Genomic DNA, 21,263 nt, shown 5'->3' with positions numbered 1-21,263 from the left:
AACATGAAGATCATGCATTAGTGTGCTTCCAGTATGTATAATCTTTTCTCCAGCTTGTCCTCAGCATACATTGGGCTGACTTTAAGGTGTCTATTCTGTAGGTTTTTTTGGTCTGCAACCTTGCAGTCCATTCCTTGTGATTGTCTTCTTTGAGACTTCAATTCCAGACTTGGCTAAATCACTTGTTAGTGACCTGGCTGTTGATTCTTCAGACACATCTTTCATTGGTTTCTTTTCAGTCTTTGAAATCTTTTCTTTTCCCACCTCTTACAGGCTTGTTCTTTACTGTGTGACTCACAAAACCTCGCTGAAGTTTTTATACTGTGAGTAAGTTTTTATTTGATTTTGAAAGCTTTGAGCATTAAAAAGTTAAATAATATAATTACATGGCAGTGGTTTGCTTTTTGGGTAGTTTTTGGAGGAGAAATAATTCTGTTATGGTGCACAAAAAGAAATAATTTATGCTTTCTAAAGAAAACCGGTGTTTTTAGAAATTCTATGTTGAAAATCCCTCACTCGAGTATAATCATGGGAATGATTTTACTCGACTGAAGAGACGGAACAGAATATATAGCACGAGTCTGAATACTCTCAGAGCTGATGTGGGCCAGCACACACTGCCATCTCGTTCATAACCTCTAAATCATATTCAGCCACCATAAATCAAAGCTGACACGCAGAGCAGGTACAGTCAAAACCGCCTTGTAAATTATGCATTATCTAATCCATGTGCATTGCTCTCATGGTGCAGAGGAGATGTTTGTTATTCTGTCAGTGTTCAAACCTGATATACAGTTTTCTTTGTGTGACATTTGGTTTGTGTGCCTATCAATCCCCTGTGTCACACTGCACAGCAAGAGGCCTTCATCTCCTAAAAGTGGAGGTCAGAATACAGCCAATATTAGCTCGGCAGGAGAGACGTAACAGAATTACATTCTTACATTCATCAGCCTTCAAGCTACATTTCAAATTACATCTGTGCTAAAATGAGCTCTGAGCGATTACACTCCAAATAAACATGCCGTCAAGGACACTTAAAACAGCAGATCGTTCCATGCTTGTGTCTTTCTTTGCACCAGGGTCTTTTCTAGGACTGTACATCATGGCCGCAGTAACCCGCATGAACACTGGGAGTCACTGTGAGCACACAAAGCACCTCATAGACACCAGTGCGTTTCCAGGTTATACTTCTTCATTTCAATCACCAAAACTGGAGCTCTTCAGGTGAGTGTTAGCCGATGGCACACAGCAAAGCCGTATTATTACTCAGATAACTACATTTAAAAAAAAGAGGTAGAGGTCCTCTTCAATGAGTCAAAGCAGTGGAGATGAGGCACCAGTATACCTGTCAATCAAGGTGACCACACCCCTAACTCCAGTATGGATATGGGTTAGTTATAATGGGGGAAATGTGTTTGCTGTAGACATGTTTATTTCTGCTCTTCCAAAAATCAAAATCTTAATGCTGAAGCTTTAAAGTTTTGGGACTTTATGTCTTTAAGCTAAATCAGAAGAACTGCTTTAAAATACCCAACCAGACCTACTTTCAAACAGGTCGCATGTGTGCAGGAAACTTCTTGTTATGGCCCCTCATGATTTCTGTCTCTCTCTTTGAAACTATGTTTGGATTTGAATGAACTCTCTCCGTCTAAAGAAACTGTTGTATTATGCAAAAGCTGAGGAGTATGCAGTATGGAGAAGTACTTTGACTGCAGTGGCAGGTCCCATAACCAGGAAATGATGGGTGTGGTCAAATAGTGAGTTTTGTTTTGGACGGTTCAGCGACCCAGAAGTAGCCATAATCAGAGCTGTTTGAACTCTCAAGATATGCAGGAAAGATGCTTTACAGCCTTCTTTATTTCCTGCTTTAGCAAAGTAGACACTGGAGCATCCTTTATGAAAGAGGCGATAATACTGTCCCACAACACATAGATTCAAACCCTCAGTGAGAGGCTACGCTAAACTGAAAAAGCTGAGCTCTGAATATTACTTTCCTTTTATAAAAAAGGTTCTTATCTCTTATGTGAATAAAATAGGTTTATACACTGTTAAAAAAATTAAAGGAATACTTTTTAGTCAGAGTATCGAGAGCGTGGGAAAGCAGGAGACATGTAAACAGAAAAGCAGATGAGTCATTACAGATCTTCCCTTATTGAACTTACGCAGTAGCTTCACTAGTTCCCAGAACTTAAAGTTATGCAAACTCGTTGCCTCATAAAAACTAAGTAAAGTTTAGGAGCACGTATGCAAGCACGTGGGGGTCATACAAACTACCTGAATATCATTTTGAAGCACACATCATGACACAGGGAGGCAGACCAAGGGAAGAGAAAGGATGGGGGGGGGAGAGAGTTGGCAGGATTCACCAACCCCAACTTAACGACCGCCACACCACTGTCAATCTCCACCCCACTCAGCCCATCAAAGTAAGAGGAGAGCCCCTAGGCACCTATAACATCACTGTGCACCTTCTATTGTATTGCTAGCCTTCAGATCTTCAAGTGGCCTGTTACTCTGTGATCAGCTGCACCATCCTGCAGGTTCCTTGGTCTGTTCGGTCTTTATTATCATGACACAAAAATAAAACATGAGACATCAGCTGAATATAACTCAGTAAGACGAGGGAAAAATACTTTGTTTGCAAGAATTCTGCAGTATTAATAGTAGTCATCTGTGGGAAAATGTTCTGTGGGCTGCAGGGATTTGGTTTTTTTTGGTTGTTTGTTTTGGGGATTTTTAAATGACCACTGACAAAAACTGGCAGTAAGGCTGAAACTGTGTCCAGATCATTTAATTAATACACCCACAGGAAATGAGCAACTGATTGATGAAGTTCAAACTAAAAAAAAAAAGTGTTTGTGTTTTTAGCCTCTGCGATGCAGACTGGGAGTGAGACTGCAGGGTGGTCCAGAGTTCCAGAGAAGATGCTGCAGGCTGCATGCAGGGCAGGACGTAGGATGGAGGGGATCGTTTTATATCACGGGTATTAAGCAATTCCTGGAAATGTGCCAGACAGCCGGCAGAGACAGGGGTCACCGAGGCGATCACGACGGAGGTGATGTCTCGCGCGATCGGGATACATGTACCTTAGAGACATCCTCGGAGCTGGCTCATAACACGGGCTCATCAGCGCAGGGGATTTTCAACACTTCAGCAAATGTCGACATTATCACAACACGCTCAGGCAAACGGGCTGCTGAACTGCTCATGGAGGCAAAAACAACAAAATATGCTTACATAAAGGTTTCTGCTTCACACTTCACGGCACAAAGATCCTCTGTTTTAGAGATGCCCCCAATCAGTCGGAGTGACGAGTTTGGTCTTTATACCAACTAAGCATCTGGTCACTTTCTGAAATAGTTTTTCAACTTTATGTGTAAAACAAAAAGCATTTCCAATACATGTATTCATAATACTTCTTCATAGTCCATTTTCCTCAATTTGTCCTATTTTGTAAAATTAAATTACCAAGAAACATTAGCGTCTACTGTCTGGCACATTTTTAAGTCAGTGGGGGTTTTCCTAGCTATAGGTGAACATTTTCAAACTGTAGCACTGTTGCCTCACAGCAAGAAGGTCCTGGGTTTGATTCTAGCACCTGGCCGGGGCCTTCTCTGTGTGGCGTTCAGACTTCCTCCCACACTTCAAGACGTGCAGTCAGTGGGGTTAGGTTAATCAGTGATTCTAAATTGGCTGTAGGTGTGAATGTGAGTATGACGGTTGTCCGTCTCTGTTTTAGTCTTGAGAACGATTGGCGACGTGGCCAGGATGTACCCTGCCTCTCGCCCTATGGCAGCCGGGGTAGGCTCTAGTCCCCAAATTGGATAAGCGTAAAAAAAATAAATAGATGGATATCAATTATGATACTGTATCATTCTTAGCCTGCCTCCTCAACCAAGACGGGATTGCTTGGAGAGACTCTACTGCCTATTACTACTCTATTACACAATTCACGGGGAGTCACTGTGGCCACGAGTTCTGAGTAATGACTAGAAGAATTAAAGCATCTCAAACACAAGCACCCCTCACTAAGGGACAAGTGAGGAGTTCTGTCCAGGAGGGGCCCGGAGTAGATCAGCTACTCCACACTGATGTGAGCCAGGTGGAGAGGTTCAGCATCTGACTCTGATGCCACCGTGGGGCCTCTGATGTAAGATGCTTCTGGTATGTCCGAGTGAGAGGAAACCCTGGAAACCCTCTTAAACATATGCTTCTATGACCCGGACCCAAATAAAGGTCTGAAAATTTTAAGCATGAATGGAAAAATCATCCAAAGGACTTTTCTAAAAACTACTATTAAAAGTGTAAGAATTAACCCATAAATAGGTTTCTTAGTCATGTTTTTCTTGTAGTGTTTCCTCACACAGTTTACTCTCAGGTGAACCAAAGACCCTGAACTACTCGTAGGTGTTTGTCTATCTCTGTGTGCTGTTTATTGGTGTCCCTGCTGTTTCGTTTGGCAGGCTTCCTGTGTCAGTGGGAAGTTAGACTGAAAAAGTGCAATAATGCTTTTTCTGAGCCACTCCTACGTGACAGAGCAGAACGGAGCCTCGCAATGCCTCCACCAACTGGAAGACAGATGGCCCTGGCTCACAATAAAAAAAAAAAATTAAAAAAAATCCTTCATTTATTATTTGCGACCAGAAATGATGCATTGCGTATCCTCACTGGTGCAAATGAACAAAACGTCTATGGAAGAAAGGAGTGGAAAAGGAGAGGCTCTTAAAGCATCATCACTCCCACGATCCAGGTCTCTGACCGCTGGGGACCACGTTATATATACGAGGCAGCTAGGGAAATTGAAAATAGTCTGATTTAAGCTCGTTAAAACTACGGGTCACGCAGAGGGCCTGGGCCTCTTTAATGGCCACAATCAATGGAGCTCCTTTATGATAAAAAATCTAATCAAACTCTATTAACTTGCGAATGAGCATCGTTGTGCAGGTGATTTAAAAAGTAATTAGAGTAAGTCTTCAAATCCAAGTGGAGCTGTTTAATGATAATATCAATCTTTTACATTAATTATCATCATAAAACTGACAAAAGTCAGTTTTACTGTACATGGATTGGTACTTCTGTGCTTTTCTACTCTATTTGAACACTTAAAGCACTTTCTTACTACAAATCTTATTCACCCATTCACCTTAAACACGTTTAACCTAACATTCACACACTCATGGATGAATCAGGGGAAACTCGGGGTTCAGTATTTTGCCCAAGGATACGAGCTGGGGAACGAAACACAGAGTGGAGGACCCGCTGTACCTCCTGATCCACGGACACCCATGTTACTTATCAGCAATGCAACCCAAAAAACAAAAGCTTTGCTCAAAGTCACACCTTCATGCGTAGGCAGAAAAACAAACAAACAAACAAAAAAACAGCTGATGAGGGAAGGAGTCATCACTATCTCAGTGTCCGAGGAGAAAGTGCTGCGACGGTCATTAATTTGAGGACACTGTACAGCACATGGATCCAGAGAAGGAAACGGAAGATGAGCTTTAAAACAAACAAACAAAAAACACACAAAACCCCCAACAGTCATGTTTCTGAGGATGACTGTTAGACTCTACTTTGAATCAGGATTTTCCTACCAAAACTACAAAGGTAGAATAAAAAGCTGGCGATGCTAATGTGGGAGTACCTGCATTCTTTCTAACGGCCAGCAGGGGGCGACTCAGGTTATACAAAACTTGAAATTGAATTGAAGTGTAAGGGGAAAATAGTGCACATCTCCCTCAGTCTGGGACCCCAGTAAACACTTTCCTGATGTCTTTATGGCCTCAGTCAAAAGTTTCAGCTTTTGTTGAATAAAATTTAAACTTAATTTAGTAAATTATGGCAATTATGCAAGTCAGAAAGGAGAATTATCTACGGTATGATCAATGGCTCACTGGTTTCACGTTTATAGTGGGCAAGCCTGCTATACATAATATAAGTCAATGTATATTAATAAGACCAGGAAAGCATAAATAAATTCTTTATCATTTTTATTTTGTTCAAAAGTAGCCATGTACAGAAACTTTCCAGTTGCTCAAAGGCCAAAGAACTGATAAAAATGTGGAATATTAATAAAAACCTAAAACAGTTCTTCTACGTTGGTGACCGGCTGCAGCTTTTCAGTGTTTATCCCAAAATCTCTGATCAATACCTTTCAATATACTGATCAGCCACAACATAAAAAACAGATCTGATTGGTAGAAACACGGCTTCATCAGCTGGCAGTGGCAGAGTTTAACACCTTGAACGCTTCGATGTCTTCCTAAATTAATTTAGTGAAAGTGGAGCGACTTGCTGTTTTTCTGGTCTCGGTCAACAACAATAACCCATGTCACATCCCATTAACCTGGCAGCTATTTTAACATGAAGACTCAATGTCTCATTGACTTTTCGAAAACTACTGTGCTTCAAAATAATTGTGGTTTTTAAAAAACGTTTTAATGCTGTGGCTGATCAGCATTGAGAGCGAAACCATTCAAACAGTGAAGCTCACATTCGGCCGATGCAGCAACCAAAAGAAACATAAGGAGAAAAATATTGAATATGCTCAGATACGCTGTGTGACAGTGTGTGTGTAGGATCGCAGAAACACTTAAGCTTCAGCCTGGCACACAAAGTGCAACACCCCAAATGACAGAACCTCTGAAACAAAGCGAACAGACTGCAGACAACAGCATGCCAATGGAACAAGCACCATGTGCAAAAGGACAGGTGGAGAGAAACCACAGAGCCTGCAGCCTCCGAATATATGCTCCATCATCATTAAACAAACAGAATCAGCATCACGAGCACATTTCTCATTTCTTATCCAGTGTTAAGGCACGTAGAACATATAGATGACCTTTGGCAAAAGTTGAACTCTTTACAAAAACATCCTGGAATGAGACACGCCCTTCAGAAAATGTTAAAAAGGTGCTGCTGCTTTAAATGCTCAACCATAAACTGGAGGAACGCATCAAAGTGTCTGCAAAGGTAAGAGGGGTGCAAAGCTCCCGCTCTCCTTGCAGCACCGACGACACTCAGCGACTGAAAGCTTTCAAAGTGCAAACTTAAAGCAGTCTCTTTAAGATCTGGGACAAACTGAGCCCCGAGGATTTGGTTTACAGCTTTAGGAAAAAAAAAACAAAAAACCTCAGATGGGCTTCAGATAAACTAAACACATGACATGAATGGAAAAAGGGGACTTGCACAGACTAAGCGGTGCCTCTGTTATGCTCAGCTTTATGTATTTACTATTTCACTCATTAGCGTTAGCCTAGCTTTTCATGAGTAAAAGTTCAAAATAATGCCCCTTTTTTCTTATTCTGGGCATCGATCGCCCAGTTTCTACTCTCAAACTCCTTCCAACTGGCTGTTTCTCACAAACAAAAGAAATTTAATCCTTCTCTCTCATGTTTGTGTTGGAGTCAGGACAAGACCTCCTGTTCTGAGTACCGGTCGTTGCTTATGAAGATATAAATCTTTGTCAGAATAATTCCAGTTTTAAGATTGCATTTAGTTAAATGCTACTATGTTACTCGCACAGGGCCAAAGATCAAACATGATTAAAGTCAGACTAAAAAAAAAAAACAAGACAAAAAAAAAAAGCTTACGGTAGCAAAAATCCTGCTTCTTATGATAGCGTTAGCTTAGCTGTGTATAAAGTCGAAGAGCAGAGGGAAACAGCTTAAGGTAAAAATATCCAACTGTAAACGTGGTGTTTAAAAACTGAAAAGCTAAAAGCAAAATGGGGCTTTTAAAGTGCTTCCTAGTAAAACTGTAAAGGATGCAGATGAGAAGACATCTGCAAAACATCTGCGCAGACACACAGAGGAGGGTTTTCACTCGGATGGAGGCTGACAAGTGACGGGTTCAGTACATGAAGGTGAAGACAGAAGCAGCTAACCGCTAGCAATGATACATACATTATCTTTATGATATGGTGATTACAAAAATGAAAGAAAGGAGATGTTATGAAATGTTAATTAATGAGCTTTAGAGATGCTGGAAAGCAGGTTTTTAAAATTATTATTATTATTATTTTTTTTTTTTAGAAAATAACGCCTCCGACTTCAGCTTTATATTTGACAGAGTCATGGAAACCGGATTGACCTCAACTCTTGGCAACAGTTAGCAAATCTACATTTGGAACTGGCTCTTAAAAGAGATCCAATGAGTCATTGGATAAACACACACACACACACACACACACACACACACACACACACACACACACACACACGAGTTTTGCTTTTGCGAGGATGTAGCGTATTCCATGGCCCAGCTAAACGTCTAACCCGAACCCTAATCTGAACATAATTCTAACGCTAACCATTTCAAACCAAGTCTTAACCCTGTAGAAACAAACACACACACGCACCCACACATACACACAGCATAATTCCTGGTGGATTCTTAGTGCATAAAGACTGAAATGGCGATTTCTTGGTCATAATGCACAAATAACTTTACAGCCAACAGCTCTAATAACTATAATTTAGAAGAATTTACTGTGCAAGAGAACAGCTAGAAACGGACTTCAATGTTTCCCGATCCAACAAGAAGAAGAAAATGTGCCCAGAGCCAGCACCACAACTTGCTGCACTTGAATATAAACCTTTGGTATCATCTGCATGGAAGTCCTCACAGAAATATGCTTCTGCGTGGCCATTAAGTATAAGTAAAGTACGGGAACTTCTTTCCTCGTCAGCACCGATTCGAGGCCACGAACGGCTCCGATCCAGGTCTTGGTGCATTTACAGGCCAAGCTGAAAGAACGAACTGGGTACCATATCACGGTGGAATCTCTCTGCTCTTCTTTTCATGAAGACCTGACAGAGTACTGAGATGTTTCTGTGTGAACTTTAAGTTTCCCAGTATCAGAAAAATAAATCTCCCAAAAGGCAAAAATATCTCTGCTTTAGATTTACATCCAAAATATAAAGTACCTCTTTGCATGTTTCATAAAAGAATCTGCTTGAAAAATATAATTAGATCTTTAAAAAACAAACAAACTATTGTGCAATTGAATTCCTAGTTAAGACTGAAGGAAGCGGCCTGCAGCGGCCGTTCTGTCGGCGGCTCTGTCCTGTGTGCCGAACTGACGGCGTGCTCAGATTTGAGTCTTTCCTCTGAGTTCCTCGTGTATCTGACGCACTGCGAGGCTCCGTCGGGGGGCATGCTCAGCTGCACGCTGTCTGCCTGAGCGGGCAGAGGTGTGGAGGTGACACAGCTGGACAGATTGACATCTGACGGCTCTATAGTCTTATTGAGATGCTCAGAGTCTGCGGCAGAAGAAGTCTGCAGCTCCCCTGACAGGGCGGGGTTGTCTTTGGTGTAGGGAAGGGTGTCTACTTCTGACGGAGCTGGTGTATAGAGATCTGAAAGGTGCATATCGCTGTCTGTGGGCTGCAGCGGGCTTCTCTTTGCTTCATCTGTTTGTAATAGAGGCCCCTGTTTTGAGCCAGAGACGCTCCTCCCATCCTTTTTATAGTAACCTTTAGGCGAGGCCTTAGCGAGGGACAAGAAAGGAAGCTTGGGGCAGAGCGGCGACCCCACCTTGACCCGACTCAGGCTAAGGATGTTCCTGCGGATGTCAGCGGGGAGTTTATCCAACTGCCTTCCAAGTTGGACTGGGCTCGGGAACAGCGTGCCTTGACACGCCCTGTAGAAAAATCTGAAAAGTAAAACAGAGACTGACATCAGCATCGCTCCACCGAAGATCGCCAGGCGGCTGGGATAAACATGAAAGGCATCTGGTATCAATAACAGACGCAATTCAGCACTCGGATCATAAATATTTGAAAAACAGGCTCGTGTTTTCACTCATCCACAAACTGAACACGGTGTACCGAGGCAGCAGCGCAGCGATGGGCGTGATGAAGCACAGCAGGTAGAAGAGGGGCTCCTGCAGCAGCCTCTGCATGGTCCAGTAGGGGTTGGAAGGAGAGTAGCAGGCGGGACAGGAGGCGTTGTAGCACAGCGCCACGGTGAAGAATAAGGCGATACTGAAGGCGATCGACATCCAGTTCATCCACGTCTGCAGGGGGAAGGACACGAGGATGAGAAACAGTAACAGAAACTTAAAATCATAAGACGTTACACACCTATTCTTAACGCAGGCGTTCACACCAACCACGTAATTTTACTGTCGTTATTTTTTCAAACAAAGCTCGATTTTTCACATGCGAATAATCAGATCTCACCAAGTTCGCTTGTAGCGCAGAACACGCACCGGTACTGAATATACAATGACACGGAAATACTAATATAATACTGTTTTTATATAAGACTCTCAATTTCTCTATAAGGGATACACAGTGATTTGATTTACTGCCTGCAAAATATTGTTAACATATATATTAAAATGAAGGCAAACGTGACTGGAAGCTAAAGCTTGCTGTACATTTAGGCGACATTAAAGAAGTTTCCTCCAGGCGGAAAGACAGAAGTGTGGATGCGAAACCGTCTTCTCGTGCCCTAAAATGAGTTTAGTCAGCGAGGGGAAAAAACTCCTCATGTTGCATCCTGGAGATGATTGGCTGATGAGACGTCTGACACAGTGAATCGTGTACGATGACTCACTGAAGTGTTGTACTGACACACGTAATTAATTACAGCCTCACAGCTTCTGTATTTTGGGGGAGGAGGGGGGGCTGCTGTCACCTACCTACCTTTAATTGACTTTCACACCAGTTTACCAATCAGGCATGCATTATGTTCCTGAGCAGTGAGGAAATGAAGGGCCTGCCATCCGAGTGTGTGGAAGTGTACCTTCCATCCTGCTCCTTTTAATGAAAGCGCCTCTAAATGAGGGGCAGTCGTGTCCATGAAGGCAGTAAGTAAAAAGGACACTCTTCCCACGTGTTTAAAAAAAAGAAAGAAAAAAAACCCCCTCATCAGGCTGAATTTACAGCCACAGAGATGATGGAGAAGACTCGGACTCAGGGCAAAGTCATAAATTTCAACAGTTTATGAGCATCATGTCTGAGCTCTCTGGCGGTGTAAGGTGTTGGCACGCTGTGATGAGTTGTAACTGGAGTTTATAGCACTCCAAGTCTAAGCTCTGATCTCTGGCTGCCTGGTTCAGTTTCGAGCGAGGCTGGTCTCACCCTGGGAAAAACATGGGGTTTGTTTCTGACGTTTTCTAGTCTTTGTTCCATCTTCTGCACAACTTCAAATCTCTGCTTAACCTCCTCGGACCTGGCGTCCATATATGTGGACATCACATTTTGGGTTACTTAGACCAAAATACTCAATTTTGCTCTAGATCCACTCCTGTACAGACTCTACCGGAAACCCAGTTTGTTTTAGGCTTCTTTTGCCTTTCACAATAAAAGTCGTAAATATGTACACTACGTGATTAATGTGCTCTTGGTGATAAATAACAGAATTAAACGGGTTAAAGTAGTATGTTAAAGCTACATATGACAGAATCCAGGAATTAAACTAAATGTCAACTTTGTTTTCACAAGTTATGAAACAGAAGTTTTCAAAAATAAATCAATAAATTGTTCATGTCCGGCAAATTTCTATGATGCTGATTTTCCAATCCATGAAAAAAAAATGGTTATAAAATATGTAATTTTATGAATTTTTTGCATAAAACTATCATTTTTATAATTTATTACAAAGGTTCCTGTAATGTGTTACCATTGAATGATAATCACAGGCCAACAGTGAGGTTTTGGAAACACCGCTCATGTTCCACCACAGAGAGTTTGAGCATTACAATGCTGTAACCATCCAAAGCAGACTGACTATGAGCTTAAAATTGCTTTTATTTTTAAATAAACATCAGGCATCGCTGCTGTCATCTGTTGGCTTTATAATCCGATTTCTTACCCATGTTTTGGTCTCGGTGCCCAAATGCAGCAGAATAGTGAATAAGGCGAGGGTGGTGATGGGAGTTCCCCATGTAAACAGGTCCACGTCAGAGTCAGCGTAGGCCTGGGTAGCATAGAAGAACATTTCATTAAAAAAATATATACAGAAAACAGATTTTTGTTCTTTTAGTCAATTTTTTCCCCAACACAACATAAAGCGACGTGAATACACGTGCTTGCTAGAACTGATAATCGACCAAAACAATATAAGACCACACCTTACATACCGATAGGAGGATCTCACTGAATTTCTGTATTTTTAAGCATTTTTTGTGCATTTATTGATATATATTGAATATATTGCAGTTTTGTATAAATAAAAATGTGAGCTTAGCAATCACTACAACACTTCCAGGTTCATGCTTTGTAATGAAAACATTCTTTTTAAGTAAAATTCAAAGAAATTAATAAATAAATTGTGAATTAATAAATTTCATTGCTGACGAATCCATTTTAACAACCATGTAAAGAGGATAAAACATTAAAATCAACACTAAAAAAAACAAATCAATACAAAAGGTAAAACTCTAATAACTTGGTGAAGACGAATGGCAGACGTGACACTTACAAAGTAAGGAATGAAGAAGCAGACGAGACTTTGGTAGAAGGCATCAATCATGTTCATCCAGAACATATATGGCTTATATTCCTGCAGGATAAACACAGACACTCAGCATCAGTGTGACTGTAGAGAGGAAAAATGTTAAAAATGTAAATATTCAAAACACATATAAAAATGTCTCTATTACCTACATTTGATACCAGAAGCAGTTAACTAGTCCTGATTAATTCTGGGTCAGAAATAAAATTAATGACCCATCAAAACAATGAAGAAGCGCAACAGTTCTAACCTTTACGCTAAAATTTATGCCAGAAATCAAAGGTTAATTACAGAAATCATGGCATATTATAACATAAATTCATTTTATTTAGGAAAAATGTGGATTTCTAAACTGAATGGTATCCATGCAGCATGCAAAATGAATTCCAGCTTATTCTTGACTTTTGAGTCAAGACTGACAAACTGGGTTTTCTCTGGAGCAAAGAGTGAAGTCTTTCACCTATGCCAGGGAGAGGAAAAAAACCCTCATGGTAATACCAAGTTTAATTCTTAGACTAAATCGTGGAGAACTTTGCATGATTAAGAGTTTAGGGCTCACTGGAACCCCTCATTTCAAGCCAACTTGCCTTTAAGCTAACATCGTTCTGATTGGCTGCCTCTCACAAACAGAAGGTGGGGCTTCTATGACAGAGATAACTACAGTAGGGACATTTGCTCTCTCATATGAGTCAACAGTAGTAGTGTGAACTGAGCGTTTAGAGCAGTCTGAGCTTTTGGCTCACAGATAACTCAGCACCTGAAACAGCTGCAATTTGTGTAAACTTACTACACTACGGAGCTACAAACATCCTGCCTTAGAGTGATGCTGACAAACTAGTTCATGCATTTTTCACTTCTAGGTTGGTGTACTGTAATTTCTTCTTATCAGACTTTTGTAAAAGCTCTCTAAAAAGCCTTCAGCCGATCTAAAATGCTATAGAGGGAGTATTAACTGGCTGTAGACGCAGCGTTCATATTTCTCCTGTATTTGCTTATCTTCACCGTCTCCCTGTTAAATCCAGAATTAGCACTTCTCCCTACCTACTGCACCACTATGGGAAGCAGAGCTTTCAGCTGCTCTGCTCCCAGGCTGTGGAACTCTCTGCCCCCAGAAATAAGAAATATTGGTTCTCTCCCCCAGTTTAAATCTCAACTCAAAACTCATCTGTTTAAATCTGCATATTCACTGTGGATCCACTGTTTGTTCATTTTATCTTGTGCTTTTATTTATTGTTCTTATTCTGCCATTGTTTTACTAAGTGTTTTATCCTATTGTAAAGTGTCCTTGGGTGACTTGAAAGGCGCTCATAAATAAAATGTATTATTATTATTATTATTATTATTATTATCTATGAAGTCCAGAACAACCAGGCCACATCACATCTTAAAGACCTCATTATCCTAAAACTTTGCTCTTAGACTCCTGTTTTATTTGTGGCTCCAAGAGTATTTAAAAGTAGAATGGGAGGCCTTTCTGTGGAACCAGCTCCCAGTTTGCATTCAGGAGACAGACACCCGGTCTACTTTTCAGTTTTTGTTTTTTTTCCCACATTCTTGTTAGTAAAAATTTGAAATGTGCTGTCAGATCATTAGGAGGGAGCGCACCTCGGAGTTCTGGCCGTTCACGTAGAGCTGAGGTAGTTGTTGGAGAGTCTCTGCTGACACGTCTTTGTCCAGAGTGCCAGTAATGAGTTGTGGGAAAGCAGAGAACATCAGGTTGAAGAAGATGAGATACCACTGGTCAATCATGGCTGAACCTGAGAAGCCACAGTAGAACTGATACCAGAAGATGAGCGCCACAAACATCTGAGGGAACAAATGGGATGGAAGCAGTGAGAAAAAGCAGAACACCTCATCCTTTCTGACTCAGATCTGTGTGCGCTGGGAGGGGCCTTACTGCATTCTTGTAGAAGAAATACAGGATCATGTTAGCCAGGCGGGAGTAGCACCAGTGCCCGTGTACCAGCAGGAGCTTCTGGAGATACCGGAAACGTGGGAGGGCAAAATCGCTTGCCATCACTGCCTGCAGAACACCACAAGAACCAAACGTTCAGTCTCCTGCCGCCTCTCTCCTACGTACACGAGACGAGCACACATTAGGCAGTTACTCGTTGACTGTTCTCGCCTCTTCTTAATGAATCTTTAGCGGGTATAATCTTTCCAAAGCAATAACTCGTAAACGAGTTGGCCTCCTCTTGGGATTCACTGTTACCGCGGCAGGAAGCTGTCAGTCTCATCCATCACCGTGTAAAACACTCCCAGTACTGAGCCCTGCTTTTACATCATAAACACCGCCGCTAACCCTTTACGGCACCTCTCGGCTGTCAGCAACAGAAACAGCAGCAGGCCTCTCGCTTCTGCTGCGCTCCAATAACCCCTCCTAACGACTACACAGGGAGCGCGTCGCTAATAGACGAACGGTCCGTTAATGATAATGCAGCAGCGCGTGCAGGCCCGGGGCGCAGTAAAGAGCGTCTCAGCACGTGGTGTGCGGCGCAGTCCCCGAGAGTGACCGCTGTCTCATTAAGTGGCAGTTTGATTAACGGTAATTAATGCAGCGGATTGGTTAAAGACAGGATACTGAGGCTTTAGCAGATGTGCTACACAGCAGCGTGCCGGCAAAGCCTCCCCTGGAAGTTAATTGGGAATCTCCATCATAAGAGCACAGCTCTGGAGCAGGGTGCTGCAGGTAAATGAGTGGAGGGGAGGAGGGTTTTCTTCGTGAAGATGCTCTCTCAGCTGTGGCCTTGGAGCTGAGCGTCCACGCCGCGCTGCTTCTCTGCAGGACACAGGGCCTTCCTGCTGACTCAGCACAGCACAGGCAATCCTATTTAGAGGATGGTCATGGATGTGGGCTAAAAACCGCACTTAAGTGTAATGAAAAGCCATTAACAACCCTAAAGAATGCTAGTGTCTCCCCCTCTTCCCAATTCCCCAATCTTTTATCTGCAGCTCTTCTCGCTCTCAGGAGCTCTCAGGCTGCGCTGCTTTTTTTTTTTTTTTTTTTAAACAGCCCACCGTAAATCACCCACCTCTCCTCTCCGCCCCATGTGCCACTCTATTCATCACCTTACCTGCATGCCTTCCTGTCCTGAGATCCCCACACCCACGTCTGCGACCTGGATCATGCTGACGTCATTGGCCCCATCTCCTGTGATTAATGTAGGGAAGTGAAAGAGAGAAAATAGACCGTTAGAAGGAGGAGGTACATCAGTTTATAAGAAGGGGGGGGGCTTTATTGAGCGTGAAGATGACAAGATGGAGAAGCCGGCGTGCCCCGTGTTTGCGAGAGGAACGTGAAGCTTTCACAGACTCCTCAGCCGTTATACGAGCCGCGCGCTTGCGGTGCCGTTCGCCACCTCTGCAGCTCGGCCTCCCGTGAGGCGGAGGCCTTCCTGCTGCGGCAGCCGACAGGCGGTGTCTCCGGATGTGTGGATAAATTTGTTTTCCCTTCTTTTTGTCACTACAGGTGGTGGAGTGGGAGAGGAGGAGGATTTTGTTGTCACAATGGCACCGCAGTGGCAGCACAGACTGATAATGAAAGGTAGGTGGTGAGAAGAACTCAAATAGAAGTTGGCTGGAATTTTTTTTCCTTTTTTCCTTTTTCACTGAGAATTCACAAGGCTGGATTTTTTTTTGTGAGTGGGATGGAACAACGTGATTAATGTGCCATCACGACTTTTTCAGAAAAGTATAACCAGAGTGCATTTCGGCTGCTGCCATATCAGTTTTTCTGGAGCCAGACGTGACCATGTTTGGATGTTATTGTATCTGCTTATTAGTGATCAGCAACATCCAAATTAAATTCCTGAATTTTTCTCACCAGAACTGGACAGTGTGTTAGTATAATTAACCCCAGGAACATACAGGAGTTTCACTGGAGCCGCACGGCTGCACGATGAGGTAAAGATGCAATGAATAAAGTAAATAAAGTGAATGTTCAGGGCTGGCAGGTTCAGGTGTGCACACTGCAATTAAAATATGGCATTCATGCCTTTGTTAGAACAGCTAAAGAGTAAGATGAAGATGGGGAAAGTCACTTGTACACTTGTCTGGAAGAGTCTGTGTGTTCCAAAAATGTCTTTCAACGCTGAGAAAAAAATCCCTCATCCAAGCTCGTTAATATTTGGGAACAACTTGCGAGCAGGTTAGTAGCTGTGCTCGAGAGCTCAGGCACGTTCTGATCTGTCCGGACGCTGCTGGGATCTTACATGCTGGGGATAGCCTGAAGGTTCAAGACAACAGCTCACAGTTTACGCCGTTCAAAGCTAAGGAATGCTTTAACACAACGTTAGAGCCTAACAGGCCTCATTTTTATATCTGCAACTATAAACACGTGTAAGCGTGAGATAGGACAAATGTTTAGTTTTTACTCCGGGTGAGGTCAGTTGTTTTTAAGTCCAGCAGTGAGCTTGTGACGGGATTTTAAAATCAGGCCCATCTGTGTCTGAATATGCTCACCCGGTCCTTACCTATGGCCAGAGTCATGACCTTCAGCTTGTTCCGCACCAGTTTGACCACCATGCTCTTCTGCAGCGGCGTGGACCGGCAGCACAGCACGGAACGGCAGCTCCGTGCAACGGCCAGAAACTTATCCTCCAAACTCTTATCCAGGGCGTAGGCCAACGTCCGCCCGTCTATCACCAGGCCCAGCCGGTGCACCAAGAAGGGAGTGGACTGGGAGGACGGAGATGAAGAGGAGTAGATGTCAAAGGGCGAGAAGTTCGTGTTGAAGCTCTTGGTGGTTGGGCCTGATGGGCTGCAGAGGAATTTGGCCTGGATGTAGTGTAAACTCTCCTCCAGCAGCAGCGCGCACGCCTCCTGGGTCACAGAGAAGTTCAGCGTCAGGACGGCATGTTAATTCAGCGGCAACAATCTCCGGAGCTCTAGAGCTTGGATACTTTAAGATCAAATATGAATTTAAATCCTGTGTAAGGCTTTACTGTAAACACAGTAAACGTCTGTAGTAGAAACACATCATGTAGGATGGGTCAGATCAGACACAAACATGAGCGATCTCCATCTTTTGGAATGAGGATTTCTTCTGATTTATTCCAGAGAGGGACAAGAACGCGACACTAAAGATCAACCTGTGCTCGGTCTAGAAAACAACAACACACAGCTGTGAGTCTGACAACAAAGCTCTACAACAGCAGCATGCTATCGCTGTGCTAACGCTTTACACACAATCTATGATGCCAACGCAAAACTAGCTGTTTGTCATCCCACCAGCGGAGCCGAAGGTTGATTTGACACATGTCGTACATTTCCACCCGACTCGTCACCACAGGAGATTCGCGGCCAGCACATTTTTTCTGCGCTGTGCTCTGTGGGGCGTTTTTCACCCATTCTGCTGTCAGTTTGTGCTAAAACTTTGGCAACTAATATAAAGATCTCCTGTTTGTCCTCGGGTCGGTCGGGTTTAGAGCAGATATTTTAATGCATTCAGCAAGTTTTAGTTTGCTTTATGAGCCAACTTTATTCCACAACAGTACACTCAGCTTGTTACCTATTGAGCTCTTTTTTTTCTCTGTAATTATACTGTTATTTATGCTGTTTTGTTAAATCTTATGTTCAGTGTTTGGATGCTGCAAGACACAATTTGCAATTTTTGGGATAAATGAATTAAATCTGATAATAAATCTAATTATTTGCTGGCAATTTCACAGGCGATGTTCTTGAGCAATGCAAAATGAATGCAGTAAGTTGTGCAATCAGTTATTCTCTTCAGGCAGCCGATCACTTTTGTAGAAAAACATTTAGACTGTGAATAAGAATCCAAATGGCTTGAGACTCCGTCCTCTGAAACGTTGTTAGGCAAAGACGACCGGGGTCGGTCTTTACCGGCACTGCAGGAGCTTGAGATGCTCACATGACAGAGGAGTTTCCTCTTCTCACCCCAACCGGTCGCGGCACATGGCCGCCTGGTTCTGCTGGAGGTTTCTTCCTGTTAAAAAGGAGTTTTTCCTTCCCACTGTCGCCAAAGTGATTGGTCATAGGGGGTCATATGATTGTTGGGTCTACCTTACAATATAAAGCGCCTTGAGGCGACTGTTGTTGTGATTTGGCGTTGCTGATTGCAGCCACTTTTTCCGTTTTCACCTTTCTAATCTTGGGTGGCACACTGATTGTTTAGACCACCACTGTTCACACAGCAATGACCAGTGTGTCCACCAGCTGCTACTACACAGGAATCTGCTGCCGTTTGATTAGCTCAAGACTATAGTGTACACTTTGCAGTCGGTGGCTGCAGAGTTTATTTGTGACCAAGGAAGTCACATGTGCCAAAACAAATGGTACCAAGGGGGAAATGAGCAAGAATCCAATTACAGCGTGCAGGTGTGAAAGCGCTCCACGTTTAGGAAACCAGAGTTTATTAAAACCTGGCTGGTGCTACTACTCACCTGAGAGTCAGCGTTCAGTGTCAGGAGCTCCTCCTCGGGGTCCAGCAGCTTGCACGCGTACGCGATGTTCACAGCAGTTTCCTGTTTGTCCCCCGTCAGCACCCATATCTGTAGGCCCGCCTTCCGCAGGGAAGCTATAGTTTCAGGCACGCCGTCCTGCAGCCGATCCTCAATGCCCGTCGCTCCTGAAGGAGAAGGCAAGTCTGTGACAAACTCTCCAACATTAGAGTAATTACATTCGTAATAACAGTTTCAGCTGTAACTGAGAGCTACCCAGAAGATGGAGGTTCGTCTCCAACTGCAGGGCCGACTCAAAGAGCAGCTCTTCCCTTCCCTGAATGGCCGTCTCAGCCGCCAAGTGCCGCTGCAGCCAGCAGGCGTACTCCTCTTTGCTCAGAATCTGACACACAAACACAAACGTTTACACACACACACACACACACACAAACACACACAGTCATGTGTCAGCTTGCTGGAATAAAACTGAACTCCTCATTCGCCTTTATGGCAGAAAAGGATCCTCCATAACAGAATGTGAGACCTTGACAAGGTGTTTTATCGCTTTGCTTTGGTGATGGCGCTGCACAGGCAGGAATATAATGAGCCCAGCTTGTGAGAGCATAAATTAACAGCCTGGGAAAGTGGCACAGATTGCAGCTGAGTCACGAAGAATGTCACTTGTGGAAGGGCTGGTCCATGTGATCATCTGCGCCGGGCTGCAAACACATCCTGTCAAGAAGCCACTGAGACACACCACCTCCGTCCCCCTTTTAAAGCAGTTTAATGATGGAGGGCAGTTGTTCAGGTTTACAGATCCGTGCTTGCATACCTTTTTTGCTATGCACAGCGTGCGAAGTCCATCTGCAGCGTACAGATTCAGGTAGTGCTGGGTCCTGCAGACGATCTTTTTCTGACGTTTTCCTTTGGAGTTTCCTTAAAAAACAGAAAAGGACAGAAATAAACGGAGATGGGATTTTCTCGCTTTGGGGGAATTTGCATGAGTGGTTCAGCATTTTAGTTCCAAATTACAAAAGACTTCATCCAAGAAGCCATCTGTCCTCACACCTAAATTAACCATACATGCTACACCTCAACGTAAAGCCATCATATTGCTCACTAAGCGGCATCTGGGTTATGGCGTTCGCAAATATAATTAATCTATTTCAATTTTCTGCCCAAATGATTTAAAAACGACTGAACATTCGAAGTTATCTAAGATGTTTCAAAGCGTCTTGCTGGAGCGCCTCTCTGGCAACACCTCGGCCATCTTTCTGGCAGGGGAGCGGCGCACAAACAGATTGGCCTTATGGGTCTCCTGACACAGATGCACCAGCCAACACTCTGATTGCCAGCCATGAAATCTCACTAATAACACAACAGCTTGGCAGGCACAGCCTCACATGCACCGCCACGCAAAATTATTTTTACTGAAAGGAACAAATTAGCACAAAACTGGCAGCGATCGAACAGTTCCAGCTCGGAAAGTCAGGAAATAATCGAAACTAAGTGCTTTTATTCACCGCTAAAAGCGAGTTGTGTTATGAAGAAGTTATAATTACACCAACAGTCTATTTTCTCTTTGGCTGTGGAGGAAAAAAACTAAAGCAAAAACACAGCGTGAGTTCTGCTTTTCTGATGAACAGCTGCTGGGAGCAGACAGGCTCGCAGACACAGGTGGAAATTCACATCATGTTTCGGTTTCCAGTCAGAAAACTGAGCTGCATTTTTCCCCCTGTCTTTTATATACAGTTCGTGTCACAGACTGTATATAAAAGATAGACAGAGCTGCTTTTGAAGAGTAAAGCCAAAGCTGAAGTGCCTTAAATAGCACCAAATATGGTTGCAACAAAAAGGCCGGCTGTGTCAAGCCTGACAACATGAATTTAATGCTCACCTCATCTCCGACCACTGTAAACACAAACAGGCTGTTTTCTGTCAGATGCCAACTCCATAGATCGATACTGTAAAATATATACTTTAACAAAACTATTAGATCTCTATGAAACAAATACTTTCAGAATCTAAAAGGTAGTGCAAATATATATATGCATTTCAATCTGTCTGATGTAGTCTGATCAAAGTTACTAATGTAAAATTATTTGTGACTTTGGAAACAAACAACTGTTAAATTAACAATTTCTATTACACTGTTACAGATGGGCAGGAATCACAGCGTTTGCAGCCTCGCTCCCAATTTAATGTCATCATTTCATTATTAGCCACAGTTGCTAGCTGCTACTTTAATGACCCCTAAACAGACGGCTAGTGTGGCTATCGGATAAAAGTACTTTTGGCTGCGCCCTCATTTCTACAGCGGATGGATCCACATAGGGCTGCTCGATTATGGCAAAAATGGTAATCACGATTATTTTCACTGAAATTGAGATCGCGATT

General features: G+C 43.1%; 1 protein-coding gene across 1 annotated transcript in view; it reads right to left on the bottom strand.

Annotated features, from left to right (window-relative positions):
• Window positions 1-6,011: 6,011 nt before the first annotated feature.
• Window positions 6,012-21,263, bottom strand: part of atp10a (ATPase phospholipid transporting 10A) — a 44,966-nt gene continuing 29,714 nt past the window's right edge. Inside the window, exons 11-21 of the mRNA XM_005727147.1 lie at window positions 19,699-19,802; window positions 19,143-19,269; window positions 18,870-19,054; window positions 16,938-17,286; window positions 15,540-15,616; window positions 14,363-14,488; window positions 14,071-14,271; window positions 12,433-12,513; window positions 11,824-11,928; window positions 9,831-10,018; window positions 6,012-9,655 (exon numbers count right to left, since the gene is read on the bottom strand). Of these exons, the coding sequence (XP_005727204.1) occupies window positions 9,013-9,655; window positions 9,831-10,018; window positions 11,824-11,928; window positions 12,433-12,513; window positions 14,071-14,271; window positions 14,363-14,488; window positions 15,540-15,616; window positions 16,938-17,286; window positions 18,870-19,054; window positions 19,143-19,269; window positions 19,699-19,802 (2,186 nt within the window). The 3' untranslated portion in view covers window positions 6,012-9,012. The remainder of the gene's footprint in view (window positions 9,656-9,830; window positions 10,019-11,823; window positions 11,929-12,432; window positions 12,514-14,070; window positions 14,272-14,362; window positions 14,489-15,539; window positions 15,617-16,937; window positions 17,287-18,869; window positions 19,055-19,142; window positions 19,270-19,698; window positions 19,803-21,263) is intronic.

Source organism: Pundamilia nyererei, unplaced genomic scaffold (assembly GCF_000239375.1).
Source record: "Pundamilia nyererei isolate P.nyererei 1_Seehausen unplaced genomic scaffold, PunNye1.0 scaffold00023, whole genome shotgun sequence".
Taxonomy (NCBI): Eukaryota; Metazoa; Chordata; class Actinopteri; order Cichliformes; family Cichlidae; genus Pundamilia; species Pundamilia nyererei.
The sequence above is the reverse complement of the archived record's forward strand: the minus strand, read 5'-3'. Positions and strand labels throughout refer to the sequence as shown.